The 22,709-nt window shown below is 46.8% G+C and overlaps 1 protein-coding gene across 1 annotated transcript in view; it reads left to right on the plus strand.

Moving 5' to 3' along the window:
- The window catches only part of CPVL (carboxypeptidase vitellogenic like), a 95,047-nt gene that overhangs the window by 24,985 nt on the left and 47,353 nt on the right, over positions 1–22,709 (plus strand). Inside the window, 5 exon segments of the mRNA XM_069088635.1 lie at positions 279–397; positions 8,739–8,853; positions 9,874–9,932; positions 11,227–11,306; positions 19,966–20,032. Coding sequence (XP_068944736.1) covers positions 279–397; positions 8,739–8,853; positions 9,874–9,932; positions 11,227–11,306; positions 19,966–20,032 — 440 coding nt within the window.

A 22,709-nucleotide genomic window follows, 5' to 3' on the forward strand; every position in this document is an offset into this window, starting at 1 on the left:
GGTTGGTGGGAGGAAAAAAGAATCTTCCTTACATTGATAACTGTCCAAAAGTAGGAAGTGCTGCCTCAGTTTCCCCTCCTGGAGGTCTGTGGGCAGAGCCTGGATGGATGACCACTTGTCCGCCATGTTGTTGAGGAGATCTACTTTCAGGTGGTGGTTGGACTAGGTGACTAACTCTGAAATTTGGTGACTTTATGATTCTGGTTCCAATAGAGACAATCATCTCTACTCAAGTTCCAACCTCCCCCTCCTAATCTGGGTTCACATTTTCTTTCAAGGAAAGCAGCTGAGTTTGGTCAGCCCATTCCCAGGATTCAACATGAAGAGTTACTCTGGCTACCTCACTGTGAATGAAACCTATAACAGCAACCTTTTCTTCTGGTTCTTCCCAGCTCAGGTAGGTGGAGAGTCTTGCTAAAGGGCTGCAGGGGCAGAATGTTCCCTTTGGGTGGCAAGATGGACGATTTCAAGTCAAAGGAACTGGGCTCAAGTCCTGGCTCTGCCACTAAGGACCTGTGTAACCTTGGGGAAATCACATGATCTCTCTGGGCCTCGCTTTACCCATTTATGAGATGAGAAGGTTGACTTGGATAAGTTCTCACTTCTCTACCAGGTCCAAGGCTATAATCTTATGGGTCCAAGGTTACTCTATCATCCTAGTAGGTGGTGTAGTGAATAAAGTGTTGGTCCCAGAGTCAAAAAGACCTGAGTTCAAATCCTCCAGATTCTTTCTAGCTGTGTGACCTTAGGAACACCAATTCACCGTTTGCCTCAGTTTCCTTATTTGTAAAATGTACTGGAGAAGGAAATAGCAACCAATTCCAATAACTCTACCAAGAAAACCCAGTAGGCAATATTGGCATGCTGTGGCCCACAGGGTCACAAAGAGTTGGTCACAATTGACCGACTGAACAATAAGTACTCAATAAAACCCTCAAAGTGCAGATGTCTTAAGACACCTGACAGCAGGGACAATCAAAACTTGCTTCTTTTTCTCCAGAGATAGTTCATAGACTTGAGGTGACCTGAGCAGAATGAAAGAAACCAGCAAAGGGTTAAAGCCTGGCTGGGACTCTAGACATTCCATGGGGCACTCATCCCTACCAGTGGTCACAAGGAATCAGCCAGGCTGAAGGCCCTTGTCTCTGGAAACCAGACATCGACACACTGTTTCCCTCGTGGAATTTTTAGAACCTCAAGGATATGAGAAAGAGGGAAGCAGGAAGAAGGTAGCAATATTCACCCAAACACAGCTTCAAAGAATCAGAAAGTAAGTCACAGAATTTCCCTCCCCCAGAAAAAAACACGAAACAAAACACAACCAAACAAATAGTTCTTTCCTCTTTATAAAGAAGGGCAGCAAACAGGATAATGAAAACTTACTTTTATTTTTAAAAGTTTTATGGATTTGTTTGTTTGTTAGTCCCACAGTTATTTCCAGGTATATTTTCCCTGCCACCCCACTCCTGACCACCCCCTCCCATCTCTTATCACTACCCATCAAGCCTGGCTTTGTAACACAACAAACATTTGAGGAAAACCAAGCAGCTCAGAAATAGTGAGATTTGTCAAAAAAGCCAGCTAGATTAGGGGTCAGAGGACCCTGGTTTGACTCCTGTTCCTTCCTCTTCCCCCTCCCCCTCCTGGGTGACCTTGGAAAGGTTGTTTCATGATCTAGGTCTCAATTTCCTTCTTTGTAAGTGAGGGGCTTGAACTAGCTGACCTCTAAGACCCTCTCCACTTAGACATTATGATGGAATCTGACTTTCAACTTTGGCATCCCTCAATCTTCACCTTTCCAAAGAAAGGAGGTACATTTCCTTATCTCTTCCTCTGTCCAAGACAGGCCACAGCAATAAGCATTCATTTATTAAAAAAAAAAAAAAAGACAAAACTTCCCTATGTAAATCTTACTGGTTAAGGTCAGAACTGGTAGAGGTTGAAACGATCTGATGGGGAAGGAGGTAGGCATTATACTTGACTATAGTTAGGAAGACCTGAATTTGAATCTCAGCTCCAATTCTTACCCATTGTGAGACGTAGGTACCATAGCTACTTATTTTTCAACTGTAAGATGAGAAAGGTAATACCTGACCTACCTGCCTTCCAAGGTTGTGATGAAATCAAAGAGGGTAGATAATGAATGCAGTGTTTGGCACATAGTAAGTATTTAATTGATGTCTTAACATTCACATAATCCATCCATCCATCCCATCCATCCATCCATCCATCCATCCACCCATCCACCCATCCACCCATCCACCCATCCATCCACCCATCCCTCCCTCCCTCCCTCCCTCCATCCCTCCATCCCTCCATCCACCCATCCACCCATCCATCCATCCATCCATCCATCCATCCATCCATCCATCCATCCAACAATCCATGCATGCATCCATGCATCCATGCAAACTCTAAAGTGCTCTATAAATGCCAGCTGCCCTTCCTTTGCTTGGCTCTCTTGGTTGGAATGTGACTTTGTGAAGCCATAGGTTTCAGCTCTGCTCCCTCTGCTGGTAGCCCAGCAAACTTCCAGCCACAGCAATAAGCAAGATAGCTTCATTTAGTGAACCCCCCACCAGGCTCCTCCAGTGAGATCAGGTAGTTTGGTCTCCTCTTCCTGCCTCTAGAAAGATCTCGGAGAGGATCCTGTTGAAATAGCCTCTCATTCCAACACTGGGGAAATAAGACACCAGAGCCCCATTTTGAAAGCAATAGAAGACCCTTGGAGGCAGATGAAGCCCATTGGAGAGATGGCTGAAAAGGACTCTGGCTGTTGTTGGATGACAGCCCTGTTAGACTGTCCCAGGAGAGCCCTGACACGTGGCTGCAGTGCTGCTGTGGAAGTCAGCCCCCCTCCAGCTGTCACGGAGTGTTGTGGGTTCTATCACAAAGCCACTGAGTGAAGGAGCTAAAAAGGGGATAGGAGTCCTTGGGATTGAGGGAGGATGTCCAGAGGAGAAGTGGAAATAAGGGAGATGAGGAGGCATCCCTGCGGGTGACAGAAATGTTGGTGTTTTAGCCTGTCACAGAAAGGACTGTTTTAATAAGAATGTCTGATACTGCTATTGGGAGGGGGGAAGGCAAGATGTGGGTCAGTCCTGGAGAGGAAACATGATGCAGGAAGAAGACTGAGCTTCTATTTGGGGGGTGGGGGGATTCCTAAGACAGACCACAGTTAGTGAGTAGAACATACACCAAGGACCTCCAGGATGTGGAGTCATTGTACACTTTTAATTCTTAAAGAAATAAATTTGGTTTGGGAATGGGTGAAAGTGTAGATAGGTCATATGGGAGAAATGAAGGTCCTTGTGCTGTCAGGGAAGGAAGCTTCTCCTCTCCTGCAAGCACGTGGTTTTCCTTAAGGGCAGATCTGATGGGGTCACTTCCCTACTCTACTAACATCAGTGGCTCCCTACTGAGTCTAGGAGAAAATAGATCTTTCTCCCGAATAACTTTAAAGCCCTACGCTACCTGGCTGAAGCCTGTCCTAGGTTCGGACATTTCTGCCCTTGCCAGTCTCTGGGATTCTTTAGCCAGACTGGACTCTCCACTCCTAGCCCATAACATTCCTTGTCCTGTCTCCAGACCCTCAGATGTCCCAAGGGCCACATAGCAGGGGACCTGAATGAACATGTCACAGATTTGGATTTCTGCTTATTCTCAAGGCCTTTCATTTGTTTGAAGGGAGATATTCTCTCTCAGTCTAGTTCTGGGCACTTCGGCTCAGCCAGATCCATTCAGACATGCTTGTAAAATGGAAAAACAGGCTTGCTCGCTGGTGGGCCTGGCTGATTTTAGTCTAGCATCTCACTGAAAAGCAGATCGAGACCCAGACAGAGAAATGTAAATAAGGCCTTGATTAACATTTTAATGGGTTTTCCCAGCTTATGGCTAAGTGGCATAGACATCTTAGAGGTTGGGGTTCCTTCTGTTTATGGCTACATCTTCTCACAGGCTGTGGTGTTCCTCATTTGGGGGGACCTTGGGCATAGAGACAGCCATCTGGATGGGCAGGTTGGGGTCACTCCAGAAGGTTGGCCTAAATTTTAAAATTCTATTTATATTTTCCTAGGCCTATTTGCAGTGTCAAAATTCCCACTATTAGAAGGACTTTTGACTTTTTAAAATGCTGTGGCTCCAGAGACTGTCATTAAAACTCACTGTATTTGGGAGGGTTTACATCAATAAAATATTAATATCCATTACTAGATCTATAAGGAGGCAGCTAGGTGGCCCAGTTAATGGAGCACTGGGCCCGGAGACAGGAAGACCTGAGATTAAATCCACTTACTAGATGTATGACCCTGGGCAAGTCACTTAACTTCTGCCTTAATCCACAGGAGAAGGAAATGGCAAACCACTCTAGTATCTTTGCCAAGAAAACTCCATGGACAGTATGATCCATGGGATCATGGTTGGACACAATTGAACAACAATTAGTCCTGTAGTTCAAAGAGATGACAGAAAGAAAAAAGTCCTATATGTACAATATTGATAGCGGTTCTTCACAGAGTAGGAAAACTGGAAACTATAAGGGGCCGTGTTGTGAAGAACTTTACATTTTAAATAGAATTTTTTTTTATTGCATCCTGAAGGTGGGAGCTGCTGGAGATGATGTGAGGGTGCTGGAGACCTAGACTTTAGAACAATCATTGGTGTCATCCCAGACCACTATTCTCTTCTCTGGCCCCATTCCCCTCAAACCTGTTCTTTTTCCTCATTAAAATGTGAGCTCCATAGGGGAGGCTAAGTGGCTTAGTGAATAGAGCACCCGCCCTGGAATCAGGAGGACCTGAGTTCAAATGTGGCCTCAGACACTTAACACACACACATACACACAAACTAGCCGTGTGGCCTTGGGCAAGTCGCTTAACCCCAACTGCCCTCCAAAAAGCAAAAAAAAAAAAAAAAAAGAATGTAAGCACCTTGAGGGCAGGAATTGTTTCACTTTGGTCTTTCCATTTCCAGTGCCTAGCACACAGTGCCCTACTCATAGGAGGAGCTTAATAAACGCCTTGTAATTTAAAAAAAATTGAAAAGAAAAGAAAATCACTTTGGCTGCTGAGTCAAGGATGGATTGAATTTATATTTACTATATTTACACTAGGAAATGCTATAAATTCTGTTAAAGGTGAAGGAAGTTTTCTCCCTGGGGGCTCCTCACACTGTTGAAATCACACAGACAAAGCAGAAATAAACCCAGCATAGCTGGTCAGATCAGCTACATGCACCTGGTGTAGAAGCAAGGCATGGAGAGAATGATGTCTAGGACATTTGATCGAGGAGGGGGAAAGTGGGAGAAAGGGACCCAGGAGTCCCTGGGCTTTGTACTGGGAGGGCTGGCTCAGGTGGGAAGCACAGTGTGGGCAGGGCCTCCTGGGGGGGAGAGGGGAGATTCTGCCCTTAGGGGTTAGTCTTCGCTTCCCCTCTTCTCCCCTCTTTTTCCCTCCCCTCCCCTCCCTTCCCTCTACCGTAGGTAGAAGGTAGAGGAAAGTGGTAGCCCTGGCATTGGGTGTTTTGGTTTGGGAAGTCTGGGGCATGAGTAGCACAGTATATTGTAGGTGATTAATAAATGCTTATTGACTGACTAGTGAATGGAAGGGTGAGGTTTCTCCACTGATACTCATCTGAAGGGTCGATTTAACACTTTGACTTTGGCACTGAGTTTGGTTCTCAAACCAAGAAAGAGGTTGGATGTGTGACCCAGAAGCCCTAGCTGGGTGGCTGAACCTGGGTTCTGGAGGTCCATTTTGGAAGAAAAGTGCTTAAATTACAGCAAGAAGGGATTTAGTTGGACCTGAGAAAGAACCTCCCAACTGAACACGACCTGAAGAGTCTTCTCCGGAGGAAGTCGTGAAATCTCGTCCTCAGGCGGTTACTTACTAAGTAAACACAGTTCGTTTTACTAGGACCCACTGCTCCTTCCTCGGAGGGCTAGGGGCCGGAGCGCTCCAGGAGTGTCCGGTTTGTGAGCTGGCCACCAGAGGTCACCAGAAGAGCTGAGACGGTCCCAGATCCCACCCTGAGCTCAGCCTGGGCCTCCCAGGTTCCACCACCCGGGAGCCTTTGCTCTGCAGAATCCCAGACCCGCCTCGATCCGCTGGCCGTTTCCTGTTATTGCAAGAATCCCCTACTGTAGGAAGGTCCAAAAGGCCTTTTCCCTGTCTGCAGCCTGACCGTTTCTGCTGCAGCGGCCTCAGCTGGGGGTTTCTGTAAAATTGTCGGAGAGAGAAGAGAGCCCAGTGGCCATCCAGTCCAGCTCCTCACTTTTCACATGAGGAAACCGAGGCCCAGGGAACTGCAAGTTCTTGCTCAAGGGCCAGAATTCAAGCCGGAGTCCTTAGCTCCAGGTCCAGCCCCCTTTTCATCGTCCTGCAGGCTCAATCTTAGAAGGGACCTTTAAGGTGATGTAGCCCCCTCATTTTACAGATGATAAACTGAGGATCCCAGTATCCTAGGCTTGGAGCTGGGAGGGCCCTCAGAGGTCATCTGCTCAACCTCCTTATGTTACAATTAAGTAAACTGCTGACCGGAGGACATTAAGGTCATCTGCCCAAGGACACTAGGTATAAATGGGAGACTCAAGATTTGAACCCAGCAGTGACTTCTGTGTTGATAAACACACCTCATTCCTTTCCTCCAGCTTCATGGTTAGTGTGAATAATAGCAATTCAAAAAATATCTTTAATGTGGTTTCTCTAATTTTATAACACTTTAAGTAATTGAGTCAAGGCAGCGTAGTGCCATGGAAGGAGGTCTGCTTTAAAGTCAGAGGATCTGGGTTCAGATTCTCAGTTCTCACTGACCCAATGTGATTTGTCCCCTCCCCCAGACTCAGTGAGATCTCCCAGGGCCCTTCCAGCTTCAAATCTGTGATTGGAATATCCATCACTGGGCAAACATTCAGTGTTTGGTTTGCTTGCTGGTCTGACCTTTATGTAGAGACCTGTTTCCAAAGGTGCCTTCAACTTTATCCTCTTTCTGTCTTTGCTAAAAAAGGAAGGGAGGAAGAAGGCCCGGTCCTCAGATTGGAATGCGGAAAACACATGGCCCCAAGAGTGAGTGGGTAATTGCTTCTGAGGGACTCTGAAAACATTACATCAAAAAAAGAAAAAAGTCTCCAGGTTTCCTTATCTTGATGTAAATAACTCTCAGATTATTTAAACAGAGAGTGTAAAAATGTATTTTTCCCAGTAGACTTTCTGCCTCTCCTTCTGTCTAAGGGAACCTTAGAGGCTGTTTGGGGCAGGCGTGACTTGGGTTTTCTGGAAGCACAGACTCCTGTGGGTGGCGAAGTCTGCCTCACCTTCCCTTCAAGGACATGCTTTAGAGGATGCAGGTTAGCTGAGGCTGAACCTTTCCCATTTAAACATCCCAGGAATTCAACTCCCCTTTTAGAAGTTACGTAACAAAGATGTGGCGTGTTCTCTGGCTTTCTAGTGTGCCCTTTGGGGTCAAGCAGCCCCAGAAAGGCTGCTGGGTCCTGTGTTACATTGTTCCAGGCCATGAGATGGCACAGCAGAGAGGAGGTCAGCCTAGGGTGGGGAATGGAGAGAGGGTGACCTTCAAAGGCGGCCTGCCCCACTGGAGAGAGGCCTGGATCTGGAGTCAGGAACAGCTAGCTGGATTCAAATATACGCTCAGATATGTTAGGGAGGTGACCCTGGGCAAGGCAGAGCTTTAGAGCTGGAAGGGCCTTTAGGGACCTCATTTTACAGAGAGGGAAACTGAGATCCAGGGAGGTTGAATGATTTCACATGGGATTCTTAGATCTAGGGCCAGAAGGGACCTCAGAGGCCCTTCTAGTCTCATTTTACAGAGAAGGAACTGAGGCCCAAGGATGACCTGAGACAAGCCCAAGCTTACACAGGTAGCAAGCAGCAAAGGTGGAATTTGAGCCCAGTTCATCAGCTGGTTGTAGGGTCTCCAGGAGAGTGAATGAATGAATGAATAAATGAATGAATGAGTGAGTGAGTGAGGGAATGAATTATAAGTCTGATAGATGAGCTCATACTTAAAGGATCTGTGAATCCTTTAATGTGGATTCTCCTCCCATCTGTAGACCTTTCATTTCTCTTCCCCTGAGGTCTTATCTTAGAGAATTGTGGTTGAAGTAATTCCTCCCCTTGTGGCTAATTGGGGATGAGTCTCTCTGATCTTACCTCAGCTGGTCTTCAGACAAAGTCCATGCCCAGGTTGGTCTTCAACTTGCTGGCATGGTGGGACCATAGGTTTGTATCTGTAAGGACCTCTATCTAGCCTTACTCCCTCATTTACAGATGAGGAAACCAAGGCTCAGGGACCTTGAGTGACTTTGCCCGTAGTCACAACAGGCAGTGTTGACAGAAGCAAAACACGAACCTAGGCCCAGTATCTCTGCCCAGAAAACACAGAACAGTAACCACCTCCCTGGCTGGTCCTTTCCCCCAGGGCCATGCTTGGATTCCACTGGAGGCATCAAGTCTCCACCATGCTGAGTAGTATCGGTGTGAGTGAGGGACGTGTAGATAACATGTAGGACATGCAATGGACACTTAATTCATCAGGCATTCTGTCTTAGGTAAAGCTTCATCATCCTCCATTATGAAGATGGCTTGACGGAACAAGGTTGACTTAGGAGGTGCAATTACATGACCTTTGCGGTTCCTTCCAATTCTTAAAATTAGAGGATTCTTTTATCCACCTAGTGGGATAATTCATGTGATCCCTGTCTGTGACTCTCTCCCATGCTACAGGAAAATCCCAACGATGCCCCAATTGTGCTCTGGCTCCAGGGGGGACCAGGGGGATCCTCCATGTATGGACTGTTTGTTGAACATGGACCCTATGTTGTGAACAAGAACCTTACAGGTAAGCGTTGTGCCTCCTCTGCCTTCTGGATCTCCAGAGACAGCTCAGAGGGAACAGAAAACCTCTAGAGACAGCTTAGCATTTCATGGTTATACAAACAGAGTGTTCCCCCAATGGCTCCCTCTGATTGGGGAATTTCTGCTCTTAAACTTGTTCTTTGCATTCAGACAAGACTCAAGATTTTTGTTGCGGTTGTGGAAAGGCAAAAAATTCTCTGGTGGCCCAGAAAATCCATCTGGCCATGGAAGAATGAGAACTTTTGCACAACAAAAAGCAATGCATCCAGAATTAAAAGGGAAGAATGAGACTGGGAAAGTGTCTTTGTTTTGCAATAAACCTGCCTGATTAAAAAAAAAATCTGGCCTCCAAAGTCTGTAAGGAATTGGCACAAATTTATGGGAATAAAATCAATTTCCAAAATAGAAGTAGTTAAAGGGTATTGAGCAATTGGTTCTCAAAGAGAAAAAAAAATTCAGCAGTGGCCAGGCTCACACTAAGAGTCAAAGAAAGATGAACTAAAACAACTCTGAGATATTTCCATATACTCATTAAGTTAGGGGCAACTGAATGCACAGAGCAGTGGGTCCAGAGTCAGTAAGACCCGAGTTCAAATTAGGTCCAGATGTTTACTAGCTGGGTGACCCTAGGCCAGTCACTTAACCTCTGTCTCACTTTTCCTCATCTGTAAAATGGGAACAGGCAGTGAAGTGGCACGGGGAATAGAGTACTGAGTCAGGAAGGTGAAATGGCACTCTATTCACAATGCCACTTAACTGCCCCCTGTGATGGTGACCTATGTAAATAATTATTGTTACTGCAACAAAATTGAGGGGGAAATACTCAGAAAAGACATTTAGAAGGGGGCAGAATACTTTTGTCATGACTTCGTTAAATTTAACTGGCACATTACCTCAGACCCAGGGACACAGTACAGTTGGTGTCTCCTTATAGCACATTTTAGGGTTTGTGTGGGTCTGGTTACTTATGTGATAGCTTGAGCTACCATTGTGTTTTTAATAGTTTGAGTGCGAGATTTTCCATGGACTGCAAAATTTTCCATGCTGTACATCGACAGCCCAGTGAGTAGTTAACCCTTAAAATGACAAGATCAAGTTCCCCAGCCTTTTCTTTCCTTAAAACTCTTTTATTTATAAATTCTTTTACTTGTAAATTTGCTTGCAATTCAATTTTTTCCTTTGATAATTGTCCCGAATCCTCTCTCTACTTTCTGTATTCTTGAGTCTCTACCTGAGAGCACTCCCCGTGCGGACACTGTGATCACTGATACAGACCAGCAACTCTTTGGTCACTTCTCTGGCCATTGAAGTGACTTGCCCAGGGTCACACAGCTAGGACATGTCAGAGGTAGTATTTGAACTCCTGTTTCCTAGACTGCCTTGTGGCCTCTCTTCTTGGTTTATGTCTGTCCACCAAATTTTATCATCCAGGAGAAAGGGCTCATTCACTTCCAGTAAGCTTCCTCCTTGTTGGTCTCCCCTTATCAATCAAAATTAAGCACCTACTGTGTGCCAGGATGCTGTGACCAGTATTGGAGATTCAGAGGCAAAAGGAGACCAGATTCCACCCACCCCCTTCCCCAGGAGCTTAAAGACCAAGGAAAAGGTCAAACATCAAAATAGAGACTTTATGCAGAGTTGGAAGCATGAATTTGGGGTCTGAGCCCAGCCCTGCCCTGGATGAGCCATGTGCCAGAGGACCAGGCAGCTCATCTCATGGGGTGTCAGCTGCTGCCTCTGTTATGTAGAAAGAGCAACCCTTGGGAGAGGTAGGGTTGTAGTGTGGTTAGTGAGCTGGCCACAGAGTCATGGAGGCCGGGGATCACCCCTCCCCTGGTGCCCCTGGCTGTATGACCCTGGACTAGTCACTTGGGACCTGGGCCCCATTCAAAGGATATAGGGGCAGAGAAGGGGCTCATATGTCTGGGCACACAAAGTTCCTTATTGGAATGATATCACAGGCCTCAGGTCCAAAATCATGTTTTCAGCCCTTACGTTTTTGTCTTATTTTGAGAATTGAATGATACAAGCAGGTAAAATGCATATAAGTCATAAAATACCTTAAACATACATACTCTCTGTCTCTGTCTCTATCTCTCTCCGTGTCTCTCTGTCTCTCTCTCTCTCTCTATCTCTGTCTTTCTGTCTCTCTCTCTCTCTCTCTGTCTCTCTCCCTCTCTCTGTCTCTCTCTCCCCCCTCCCTCTCCTTCTCCTCCTCTTCTTTCTCCCCTCCTCCCATCACTTGGTACTTGAAGTCTTTGGTCTGGGGCTCCTCTGCTCTTTCCAGAGAGGACCCAGCACTGAAGCACCTTTCAGTGTTTGCTTCTCAGCATTTATGCTTCTGTATTTCCCTTAGGCTGGCACTGGCTTAAGCTTCACCGATGGTGCCCGAGGATTTGCATCCAGTGAAGATGATGTAGCAAGAGACTTATACAGGTACAGTCTCCTTCCCCCATGGCATTCCCTCCCTCCCTGATAGCCCCACTCTCTGAGTCTCTTCTCAGCTCAGTGGTGATTAAGTATCCACTATGAACCAGGCATTGTGCTGGGGGGAATTGGTCCCTGCCCTCCAGGCGTTTCCATTCTCCTGGAAGGTAGGGAAAAATACGTCCATAAAAATGAAATACAAGATGTGTCTGTGTGTGTGTGTATGTGCACATGCACGTGTGTGGGTGTCTGTATGGATGTGTATGTGTACATACACACATGTACACACATATCTTTGTATGTCCAGTATCACATATATCCACACACATATACACGTGATTTCTGAGAGGAGCACAGAGGTTTAATATGAAGGGCAGTTTAACAATGAAGGAATATCTGTTAAGGACCTACTATGCACCATTTGTGATCCAAAGACAGATTGAAATAGCCCCTGCCCTCAAGAGGCTTACATTCTAAAAGCACCTACTATGCCTGCTCATATCAGTCTGTCCAGAGTGGGCCCAGAGTCACGTTAGAAGGCCTTGGCTTCTGGGGTGGGGAGAACAGGGCTGTGAAAAGCCTCTTGTGAAGGTGGTGCTGGAAGGAAGCCAGGAATTCTAAGGGGCTTCCCCTGGGCCCAGCGCAGGGCAGGGGAAGGGGGATGGAGACCCAGGAGGGCTGGACCAGGCTGGATGGGTGCAGCAGCAGGGAGAGGCTCCAGCCAAGACATGCTCATAGATTGTCATGCTGGCCATGGTGCCATGACAGTTTTCCCCAAACTGAGGGTTTCTGGTGCTTCTGCAGCAGCATCTGGAGATGTTCTTGCTAGATGACAGAGAGGAAGGCCAATATCCATCTGAAAGTCTACCAGCATAAAGAATTAAAAAAATCTGTCCACGGCTCCCTCTTTCCCTGTATTTTTCTTTTCATCATGTTATAATTTGTTCTGGCAAAAAAAAATTGCCTATGATTGATGAAGACTCCAGGTGACAGTAACAAGAGGAAATGAAGTCTTAAGCCTTTGCTGGGAGCCTGGGGCCGCGTCTCCTGAGAAGTTGTGGGGAGCAGCCCAAACGTGGTAAAAGGCCATCCCTTTCAAGGCTCCCAGGCAGATGCTCAGGAGCCGCCGAGGGATGGAGGCTGGCCTGGCTCACCGGGGGCATTTGGGCTGCTGCCTGTCCTCCTCCTCACCGGTCTCTGTGACTCTAGCCAAGCCCTTCCCCTCGGGCCACCGTCAGCTCCTCTGCCAGACCCATGAGAGCCTTCAAGTGACTCTGGGTGACCTTCCTCTTCATCTTAGCTGACGGTCGGAGATTCCAGACCAGCAGCTTGTCTCTTCATCTTCTCACGAGGAGGCAAAGCCCTCCAGACGAGAGTTCTCTTCTCTTTGTCCTCATTGCCCAGTGTTGTGCACCCCAGGGCCCATGCGAAATGTCTGCTCATTAAGAAGAAAAGGATTTTGCAGAAAAAGTGAGTGGAGAAAAACAGAGAGTCACCAGTAGTTATGTTTGGGAGGCACCTATGTGGGTCATCCAATCGAAGCTTCCACCAGTCCTCACATAGTCTCATTTTACAGAGGGAGAAACTGAGGTCCAGCAAAGTTAGTGACTTGCCCATGGTCACAGAGAGGCAGGATTTGAACTCAAGTCTTTCTAGCTAATAGCTAACATTTGTTTATCTTCATATACAAACACACATATATTAATTATGTGATTTGATATATTATTGATTATTTTTGAGTTTTACAAAGCACTTTACAAATGTCATCTCATTTTATTGTTCCAGCAGCCCCGGGAGGTAGGTGCTATTATTACCTTCCATTTTACAGATGAGGAAACTGAGGCAAGCAGAGATTAAGTGACTTGCCCAGGGCCACTGAGCTAGCCAGTGTCTAAGGCAGGGTTTGAACTCAGCTCTTCCTGATTCCACGTCCAGCCTTTTAATCCCTGTACCCCCTAGCTGCCCAGTCTATTCACTGAGGTAGGGCAAACCACCCAAAAGCGGCAGGCACTGGCTTTGTGGTCTCACTGGTAAAGGGAACTTCCAGGAGAGGAGACTCCCTCCCCCAGTGTGGGTCAGCCCCTTCTCAGCAGGGCAGAAGCAGCCCAGAGCCCTGAGAGGCTGAGTCTCTGTGGGGGGTCGCACAGCCCTCCCTGGCTTTGGGGCCAGCTCTGTGCTCGCTGCACCAAGCCGCCTGTGTCTCTTAATATTTACTTTTTTTAAAAGTCCAACTTTCATTGCTAGCTTTTGTTGTTATGTCCCATTCCTTTCTGTATCCCTCCCTTTCCCCTTATCCATCAAGTGACCCCTTGTCATGATTGAAGAAATGAGAGGAGGGGGGCTGGGAAGCAGTTGGCACATTTTGCCTGTTTGGCAGTGCATGCAGTGTTGCACACCCACAGGCCCCCACGTCTGCAAAGAGGGATGCAGGGTCCGTTTTCTCGGTTCTTGTCCAGGGCCAGCCTTGGTCAGTGTGGCTGCAGTGTCAGCTTTGGTTGGGTTCTTGTCGTGGTCATAACCGTGTCTCTCTCTTTGGTTCTATTTACCTGACTCTGCATCATCAGAACATTTCCACGTATCTTGTGTGCTTCTCTCTTGTTTTTACAGTTTCTCTTCCTAGATTACTTCTTTTACGATCATCATGGGCCTCCTCACTCAGGAAGCTCACTTAGAACCCCAGGAATGTCTGGCCGTTTGGACCGGCCTCTGTGTTTTACAGAGGAGGAAATGGAAGCCTAGGGAGGTTAAGTGACTTATCCAAGGTCCTACTGGTAGGGACTGGTGGTGCTAGGACTTGAACCAAGGTCCTCTGACTTCATATCCGTCATTCTTTTCAGCCCCTAAATTTCTTCTAAAGAAGAAGGCAGGAATTTCTTCAAGCTAGTAGGATCCTGGTTGGAAAATTCAGCTCCCAAAGCCGCTGGTGGTCCTGAGAAGAATGGCGGGTTCTTAGGTTGGCAGAGCTGGTGGGATGGTCTAGAAAAGAGAGGGGTGAGGGCTTGTCTCTGCTGGCACAGCTGGCTTGTGGCTGAGCTGGGACTAGAACTCAGGACTTCTCCCTCTTTTCCTGGTGCCTTGCCCCCAGAGCACAGGCCTCCATCAGAAGCTTCTGCCTTCTCTCCTGGCTGTTCAGAGCAGGTGGCCAGATTCCCTGAGTAGAGAAAACAGAAGAACTTGGGTCACCTTTCTCCATCTTCTGTCCTTGAGACATTCACCCAGCCTTGGCTCATTCAGGAAGAAGTATGGCCACCGTCCCTAGCACTTTTCTGGGTGACTCTCCAAGCCAGGTTCTTAATGCATGGATGTGCCTTTACTTCTGGGCAGAATGTCCAGAAGTCCAGTCCCCTGCCTTCACACCTGGGAGCAGAGCGGCCATGCCCAGTGTTCCCATGCCGGGGTCCTTGTCTGTCCCTCTCTGCCCCTTCCCCCTGGGCAGAGATAGAGGACATGCCCTCCCAGGTGTCTGTCCTCCCCCACGGTGCCCTCTGAGTGGAGGAGAGGCCTTCATGTGCTTGGCCACCTCACGTGCACTCAGTTCAGACTCCCCTTCTCCGGCCTGCAAACCCAGGGAAAGCTAGATTAAGGAAAAACATCCATCCCCTGCAAGTGAGAGCCCCAAACCCCCTGACTGCCCTGCCTTCTCCCCCACCCACTTTCTTCCTCCTTGTCCAGAACCATTAAAAATCGCAGCTGACCCTCACCGGGAATATTTACTGCCTCCATGTGGTCGACTCCTCTCTCGTGGCACGGAAACAGACCCCAGTTCAAAGCCCCCATTGTTTATGGCTGTTTTCAGTTCTTTTCCCTTCAGGCCCCTAGCACAGGAAGAGCCCTAATCAAAGGGGTGCAGAAAACTGATTTCAGCTGTCTGCTTTATAGCTTGCATATTGTGTGTGTGCGCATCTGTATGTGTGTATATATGCATGTGCACATGTGTGTGTGCATGTGTATGAATGTCAGAGCAAGTTTGTGAATGAGTGTGAGAATCTGTGTTAATGTGTGAGAATCTGTGTATGTGAGTATGAAAATATGTGTGAATAGGTGTGTATGTCACTGTGCGAGTGTGTATGTGAATGAATGCGCAAATGTGTGTAGTGTGTGTGAATCTGTATATTGAGTGTGAAAATGTGTGTGTATATGAATGAGTGTGAGAATGTGTGTGAATCTGTGTATGTGAGTGAATGTGAAAATATGTGTGAATAGGTATGTGTCAGTGTGTGTATGTGAGTGAATGTGAAAATGTGTATGTATATGAACATATGAATGTGTCTGTGAACAAGTGTGAGAATGTGGTTGATGTGTATGAATATGTATATTGAGTATGTAAATGTGTATGAACAGGTGTGTATGTGAGTGAATGTGTGTGAGAGTGTGTGGTGTATGTGAATGTGTATGATGTACTTGGATCTGTGTATGTGAATAAGTGTGTAAATGTGTGTGAATGTACATGAGTGGGTATGTGAATGAATGAGTGTGTATGATGTGTGTGAATGTCCATGTGTGAACATGTATATCGATGTGTGATGCATATGTGTCATCGTATTATGTACGTGTGAGAGAATGTGTGATGTGTGTGAGTCTATATGTAAGTATGTATATATTCAGAAATAAAAATGCATAAAAGGATAATAGAAACATTTGTGTCATTTAGCAGATGGACACACCTGATCCAGTCCAAACCAATAAGCATTTACTGAGACTTGTTGCTTCCAAACACCCTCTATCATTGCTGTGTCGGCCATCGCCGGGTGTCCTGACCTGTGTCTTGCCACTGGACCCTGATGATTCTGGAGGAGACAGTGAGGCTGATGTCTCTGCACTGCTCTACCTCACTTAAATCCAATTCACTTGCAAGTCAGAACATTTCCTTGCTGATGTCATTAGCCGTCTCTGAGAAGGAAGGACAAACAATAGCCGCAGCCTTGTCATAGCTTGGGATAAGTGAGAATGACCCTTGTGCTGGTGTTTTCTCTGCACAGCACCTTCCACTGGCTCATGTGACTTTGAGCCGGGTGGGACTTCCGAGGCCATCATTTCCAGTCCCAACTTGGTATGGCTGAGGACCCAAACTGGAAGGGTAGCAGTACCCACAGTCCTACAGGGAAGGAGCCACAGAATGATACTTAGGTCCAGACTCCCCATGTTATGGTGGGACCTTCCAGAGCTCAGAATTCCCTGGTCTAGCCTTCAAGGACCCAAGGTCATGCAAGACCAAGAAGGAATGGTAGATTTGGTTAGTAGGGAAGGGGAAAACCCCTTTGTAATACTTTAGAAAATCAGATTCCAAAATTAAGAATCTCATGGGCTTCTCCAAACACAAACATTGGATCTGTAATAAGAGAAATTTGGATTAAAATCCCAACTCCACTTCTTGCTACCTGTGTGACCTTGGGTATGTCCCTTCATTTCTCTGGCTGTCTTTGATTTGGAAGCCACCCAGGTCACTGGGGCACAATAAAGAGAGAGAGCTTGATCTGGAGTCAGAAAGACCTGGGCTGGAATCTCAGCTCTGCCACTTACCTATGTGACCTTGGTCACACTATTTCACTTATTCTGAGACTAGATTTCCTCCTCTGTAAAATAAGGGGATCAGAGTAGGTGGCCTCTGAGCTTCCTTCCAGGGCTTCTGTGATTCCCTCCCTAAATCTGATCATATTAATTCAGTGAAACTCAGCAGCTTGGCAGTGGTTTGTTGTGCGATGTTTCATTTTTCCATTCTCTATGCCCTCGACCCCATAAAACTCTTTATAAGGCTTTTCCAAGGATGTGATTACCTTCTCAGCCAGTTCATCCAATAAAGCCTCTAACCCTAGAAGAATAGAATTGTCATGCTGGGAAGGCCCTCAGAGACTGTCCAGTGGAAACTCTCAAGTCAGGTTCTTGGAGGAAGCCGTCCGTAAACTGACTGACAAATCTCTGCTGGGACATACTATATTAAACCTAACCCTGCCTTCCAGCCAACAGGAAAATAGAAGGGAACAGTAGCTATGAGCTTGGGGTCGACCTGGGGGAAGCCTTATTTATATCCCCAACAGGCGGTTTACACGATTTAATGGCTCCACGTTCCACCAGCACAGTAAATGGAGATGAACTCCAACACACTCCAACGGTCTGAGGGAGAGCAGAATCAGAGGCTCCCCAGGGTGGCGCAGAGGGGACCTTTTGGGCCACACGAAGGAGGTCATCACCCATGTTCATCTCGATCCTGGGTGTCCTTGGAGCTCCACCAGAAGCAGCATCCTTGCTTTCATCTCGGCAGGGAGGTCACCGTCACTTCTTGAACCACAGAGATCTGAAGCCCCGTCTTGTTTTTTTCCCTATTGAGAGAAACCATGTCAGTTAGAGGGGAAGGAAAGCAACCCCTCAGGAAAACCAGATTCTCATTTTTAGAGCTACAGAGTTTCACCAGATCAGCCTTTGTTTTTCCTTTTCCTTAGCTTATTTGTTTACAAGAAGTCAGATGGTTATTGTCCTTCAGGGCCCACCTTGTTGCTATTGTTCTTTCTTGACTGCCACCATTTTTTTCTTTTTCCTCCTCCTTCACCACTGTGGGCTTCTGGCCACCATCTTGGCGATCAGCGACCTGGTTCTGGCTGTTGGTTCTGGTCTGTGTGGTTTGGGAAGGTCATTGTGGCTTTGGAGGCATTGTGACTCGGGGTATTGGGAGATCCCAGACTCACCAGGTTAGAAGGGATGTCACAGGCCCAGCTCGCCCAAGGCATGATACAACAGACCCAACAAGCCTCCATCTGGCTTCTGCCTGCAGAGTACAAAGGAGGGAGAGCCCATCAGCTGTCTCCCCAGGCAACCCATCGGGCTTTGGCTGCGGAACAGCTCTGATTGGGAGGGTCTTGTCACATCCACCTGAAATCGCCTCTTTGCAGCTTCCATCTATTCACTGGTCCTGGCTTTGACCTGTGAAAACAGCACAGAAAGTCTGGTCCCTCTTCTGCAGAGATCCTTGAGCATCTGATGTCGGCTACTGGCCCATCCCCCCATGCAGACTTCCATTTTCTAGGCTAAACATCCCTGGTCCCTTCAGGCAATAATAATAACAATAACTGGAAAATATCAGTTAAAGGTTTGGAGATGCTACCCCTGGCTTGCCTCAGCTGGTCTTCATGAGGCATCAGCTCGAAAGCTCAGGTAGGTGGGTTTTAGTTCCAACTCTGGGTGATTTTAGGCCAGTGACTTCTTTCCCTTGGGAGAGCTCAGTTTCCTTATCTGTAAAAATGAGGGGTTTGGCCCACATGTCTTCCAGCTCCAGGACGTTTTCCTTCCGTGTCCATTTATGGTTCTCGGCTGGCCTTCCCACAGCCTGTGGCTGCTCCTTTGTTCTTCTGTGTTTGCCTTCATGGTCTGTTTAAGCTGGGCCCTGTCCCTCCATAAGGAAGGTGTTGGTAACTTCTCCATTCATCCCAAGTCTCTGAATTAAGGGGATATTTAGGTTTCCAGAGTTCCCTCTGTGATAAAGGACAGTCACCTCATCCTCTTCCTCTTGCAAAGGGGCCCGAGCCTTTACAAAGAGGTTTGCAAAGCTTTTTGCATCTCATTTGGTCTTTATAACAACCCCTGAGGTAGATGCTGTTATTATCCTAATTTGAGAGATGAAGAAACTCCAGAATGATCACGTCCCTGTTTTCGTGGCTAGTAGGTGTCTGAGGCCGGATTTGAACCTGGGACTCTTTGGAGCCCAAGTCCAGTTTCTCCATTGTGGGGTCTGGGGGAGGTGCAGTTTGTCCTGGGTACCTAGCACCTTCCCCTCAGCTGCAGTGGTCCCAAGGACTTAGTGACCTGGGCACATGAGCACCGTCAGGGGTCGGTTTTTACCTGCCCTGTTCTGCCCAAGCCCTTCCTTGATTGTGTCAGATGTTACTTCTCTCCCAGCCCAGTTAATTTTGATTTGTCTCATATACACTTTCTGTCTACTTATTGCTGTAAAAGCTCCATCCTCTCCTTTCGACCATGTGAAGGGAATACCCTTTTTGCTTGCACTTAAAAAAAAGAAATTAAATTTAAAAAATAATTTTCTAACAGAACTGTGCACTTGTCGAAGGTCTTTGCTGCATCTGTTAACCTGGCATAAGTAGTAGACACTTACACCCTTGTTGATTGATTAATATGTTGATCATGTTAATGCCTTTCCTAGTATTGACCCTCTGCTTGAAACCAGTCAGCCAGTAAGCTTTTATCGAACAGTCGATCCCCCTCTCAGGGCTTTGCACACGACAGTCTCTTCTTTGTTGTTGAATTGAGTTTATTTGCTTGAGCACAGCGTCCATTACATTGGACATACAGAACAGCATTTAGACATGCACGGTCCCTGCCTTCATTACCCGAGGGCTGTCTCGCACCTGACTTGTTCTTCCCAAGACAGATTAAAGTTTTGCCTGCTGTTCTCACAAATCCCCACTTGGTTTGAAGATGCTTCCCTCCAGAAATCACCTCGTATTGACTTTCCTTGTATTTGCTTTATCCTTATGTGGGCATAATAGAATAGAATGTCACCTCCTGGAGGGCAGGGGCTGACGATTTTTTTCTTTCAAGTTCCAATGTCTGGCATACAGCAGGCATTTCCTAAATGCCTGTGGATTGTTGATGGTTTGTCTGGCTGGTGTTTAGTTTTGTTCTGGCCCCGATTTATTGTGACTTTTTTTTCCTCTTGCAGTGCACTCACTCAGTTTTTCCAGCTGTTTCCAGAGTACAGGAAGAATGATTTCTATGTCACTGGAGAGGTGAGTGCAAGTCCCACTTTCTCCTGAGGGTCAGCTACAGTCTAGGCTGAGGTCAGCACTTGCCATGCTCAGGGAAGAACTGGGGGACCATGGGATGATGGCAGTGTTGTGGGTCTGGGGCTAGAAGGAACTTCAGAGGCTGTGCAGACCTGCCCCCTCATTTACAGATGTGGAAACTGAGGCCAGGGAGATTAAAGCCACACAGGTAACAAGCGCTGGAGGCAGGATTAGAACCTGCACTCATGCCACAGAACGACATTGAGACCTTCTAAACGAAAGCTCAAGCAGGAGTGGCTTCCTTCTCTCAAGGACAGAATGAGATTGGGAGGGAGACAGAGACAGAGAGCCCAGGGACTTGGTGCCCTTTTCTATCTAGCTGGGACTCAGGCTTCCTATTAGAAGGCTATTTTGCTTGACAATTCACAAGTCAGTCGATGGCTTAGTTAGAAGCTGATTGTTCAGGAGCTAACAAACAGTCTCGTGGATCATTCAGCCTCTCCCCCTGCTCCCTGCCCTCTGTCCACCCCACTCTAACGTCTCCAGAGATAAATGAGTGAAGGGCACAGGAAGGGAGCTCCAGCCTCCTGTCCCTCCCCACTGCAATCCATCTTTCTTTTGGTTGTTATATAGGTATCAGTCCAGTCTATGGGACCACCCTCTTCCTCGGGGAGAGTCAGAGCCTCCCTGCTGCCTCTGGACAAAATACTGACTGACTCCTCTGTTTGGCTTTTCGGTACCAGCCCGTCTTTGCAGACTTCTTTCGCATTTCTCATGCATCCTGGAATCCAGCCAGGTTAGCCACTGGCCACTCCCCCCTCCATACATGACTCCCCGTATCCTGCTTCATTCCCAGCTCTCCCCTCCTGCCTCCTTGTCCTCTTTCCTGGGGCCTCTGAGAATCCCTGACTTCTGCCTCTCCACTCATGCACCATCTTCCTACATAAGGCCTTTCCTGACACCGCTCTTGTGAGGATCATTTGCACGGTGCCTGGCATGTAGGCGCTTCATAGGTGTGTCTGGTAGATGGTAGACAGGCGCTTAATAAATGCTTATTCTCTCCCCTGTGATAGCAGGCATTTACACAGGGCTTTAAAGTTTGCCAAGCACTTTACAGATGTTATCTGAGGACAACCCTGGGAGGTAGGTGCTGTGATCATCCCCATTTTACAGTTAAGAAAACAGAGGCAGACAGAGGTTAGTTGACTTGTCCAGGGTCACGTAGCTACTGCATATCAGAGGCAGTATTTGAACTCAGGTCTTCCTGACTCCCAGCGCCACCTAGCCATGTACTAAATTCCATAACGCTGGTTGATGGAGTTGCAGGAGGTAGCAGTGTGGGTAGGTAACCCCTGCCTCTTACATATTGGTTGAGATGGAATTTGGGGATTGTCTGGGTTTTGGTGGTTCATGTTCCCATAATATTCAATTACTACAGACGTTAGAGAAAACCAGCAAAGGTTTTATAATGTTGCCGCATTATTACAAAGTGCGAGCGCCGTGTTCTGACTCCTGGTAATGGATGAAGGCCACCACTCCTTTAGGCCTTGGTCATCTAATGGTGGGGTCTCCTGGGATGGTGGCTTGAGGTGGTTCGCAGCATGGTGCTGGGTGCCTTTTCTGCTGGTGTCTGTGCACTGAACCCAAGGTCAGGCTTGTCTGATGGAGATTCCCTGACTTGCAAATAACATAGACAAGTTGTGAATGAGACGCTTGGACTTTCCACACAGCTGCCAAGACTCGGACAGAGATTTTGACTTGTCTATTCTCTGTCTGCACAGTGGTTTTATGCATGTAATTCTCTCCTGTGTGTGGGAAAGAATCTTAATTTTTTTTTTTTGCATTTTCCACTGCCAAGATTAATACGCATAAAGAACTCCATGCCTTCAAAGTGACTTTGTAAGATAAGATCATCTTCAGGAGGGTGGGGGAAACTGGCTATTTTCTCCTTTCTAGAAAGGAGAAATGAGAAAGAAGACACACCAGACATTTAAATTTGGCAGATTTTTAAAAAAATTATAATTATATTATTTTTCTATTAATAAAACAATAGCAAATGTTAATTTTCTCTTTCTCTCAATGAAAAAAGAGAAAGCAAAATCCCTTTTTTTTAAAAAACAAATTAGCATAATCAAACACAACAGATTCCTGTGCTGGCTGAGTCCATAAATGTGTCTTTGCTCCACACCTTCTGTCCAGAGATGAGTAGCTTTCTTCATTTTCGGTCTAATGGAGTTGTAGTTGGTCAGTGCATTGATCAGAGTTCCTAAGTCTTTCAAAGTTATTTAACATTACAACTCTGTTGTACCTGTATATTTTTTTCTCCTGGTTTTCCTCAATTCACACTGTATCCATTCATATACATTTTCCCAAGTTTTTCTGAAATCTTCTCTTTCAACATTTGTTGTATCACAGCCATTTCCATTACATCCATATACTATAAATTGTTTATCTGTTCCCCAATTGATGGGCCCCTGCTCAGTTCTGAGAAATAGAATTCTTTCTTAAAATGTATGGATCCCTGACACCAGTCACCAGCCCCATCTTTCCCTTGGTATCAAACTGGGGTAAGTGTAGGAAAGGAAGTGCAGCTGAGACACTCAAATAAATCCCTGGATTGGGAATACAGTTTCTTACGGACTCACTCCCCTCACACTGGTGTAGGCAATGCTGTGTCTTC

This window comes from Petaurus breviceps, unplaced genomic scaffold, assembly GCF_028583685.1.
Source record: "Petaurus breviceps papuanus isolate PSGF00001 unplaced genomic scaffold, PetGlider_PUasm1.0 185, whole genome shotgun sequence".
NCBI lineage: Eukaryota > Metazoa > Chordata > Mammalia > Diprotodontia > Petauridae > Petaurus > Petaurus breviceps.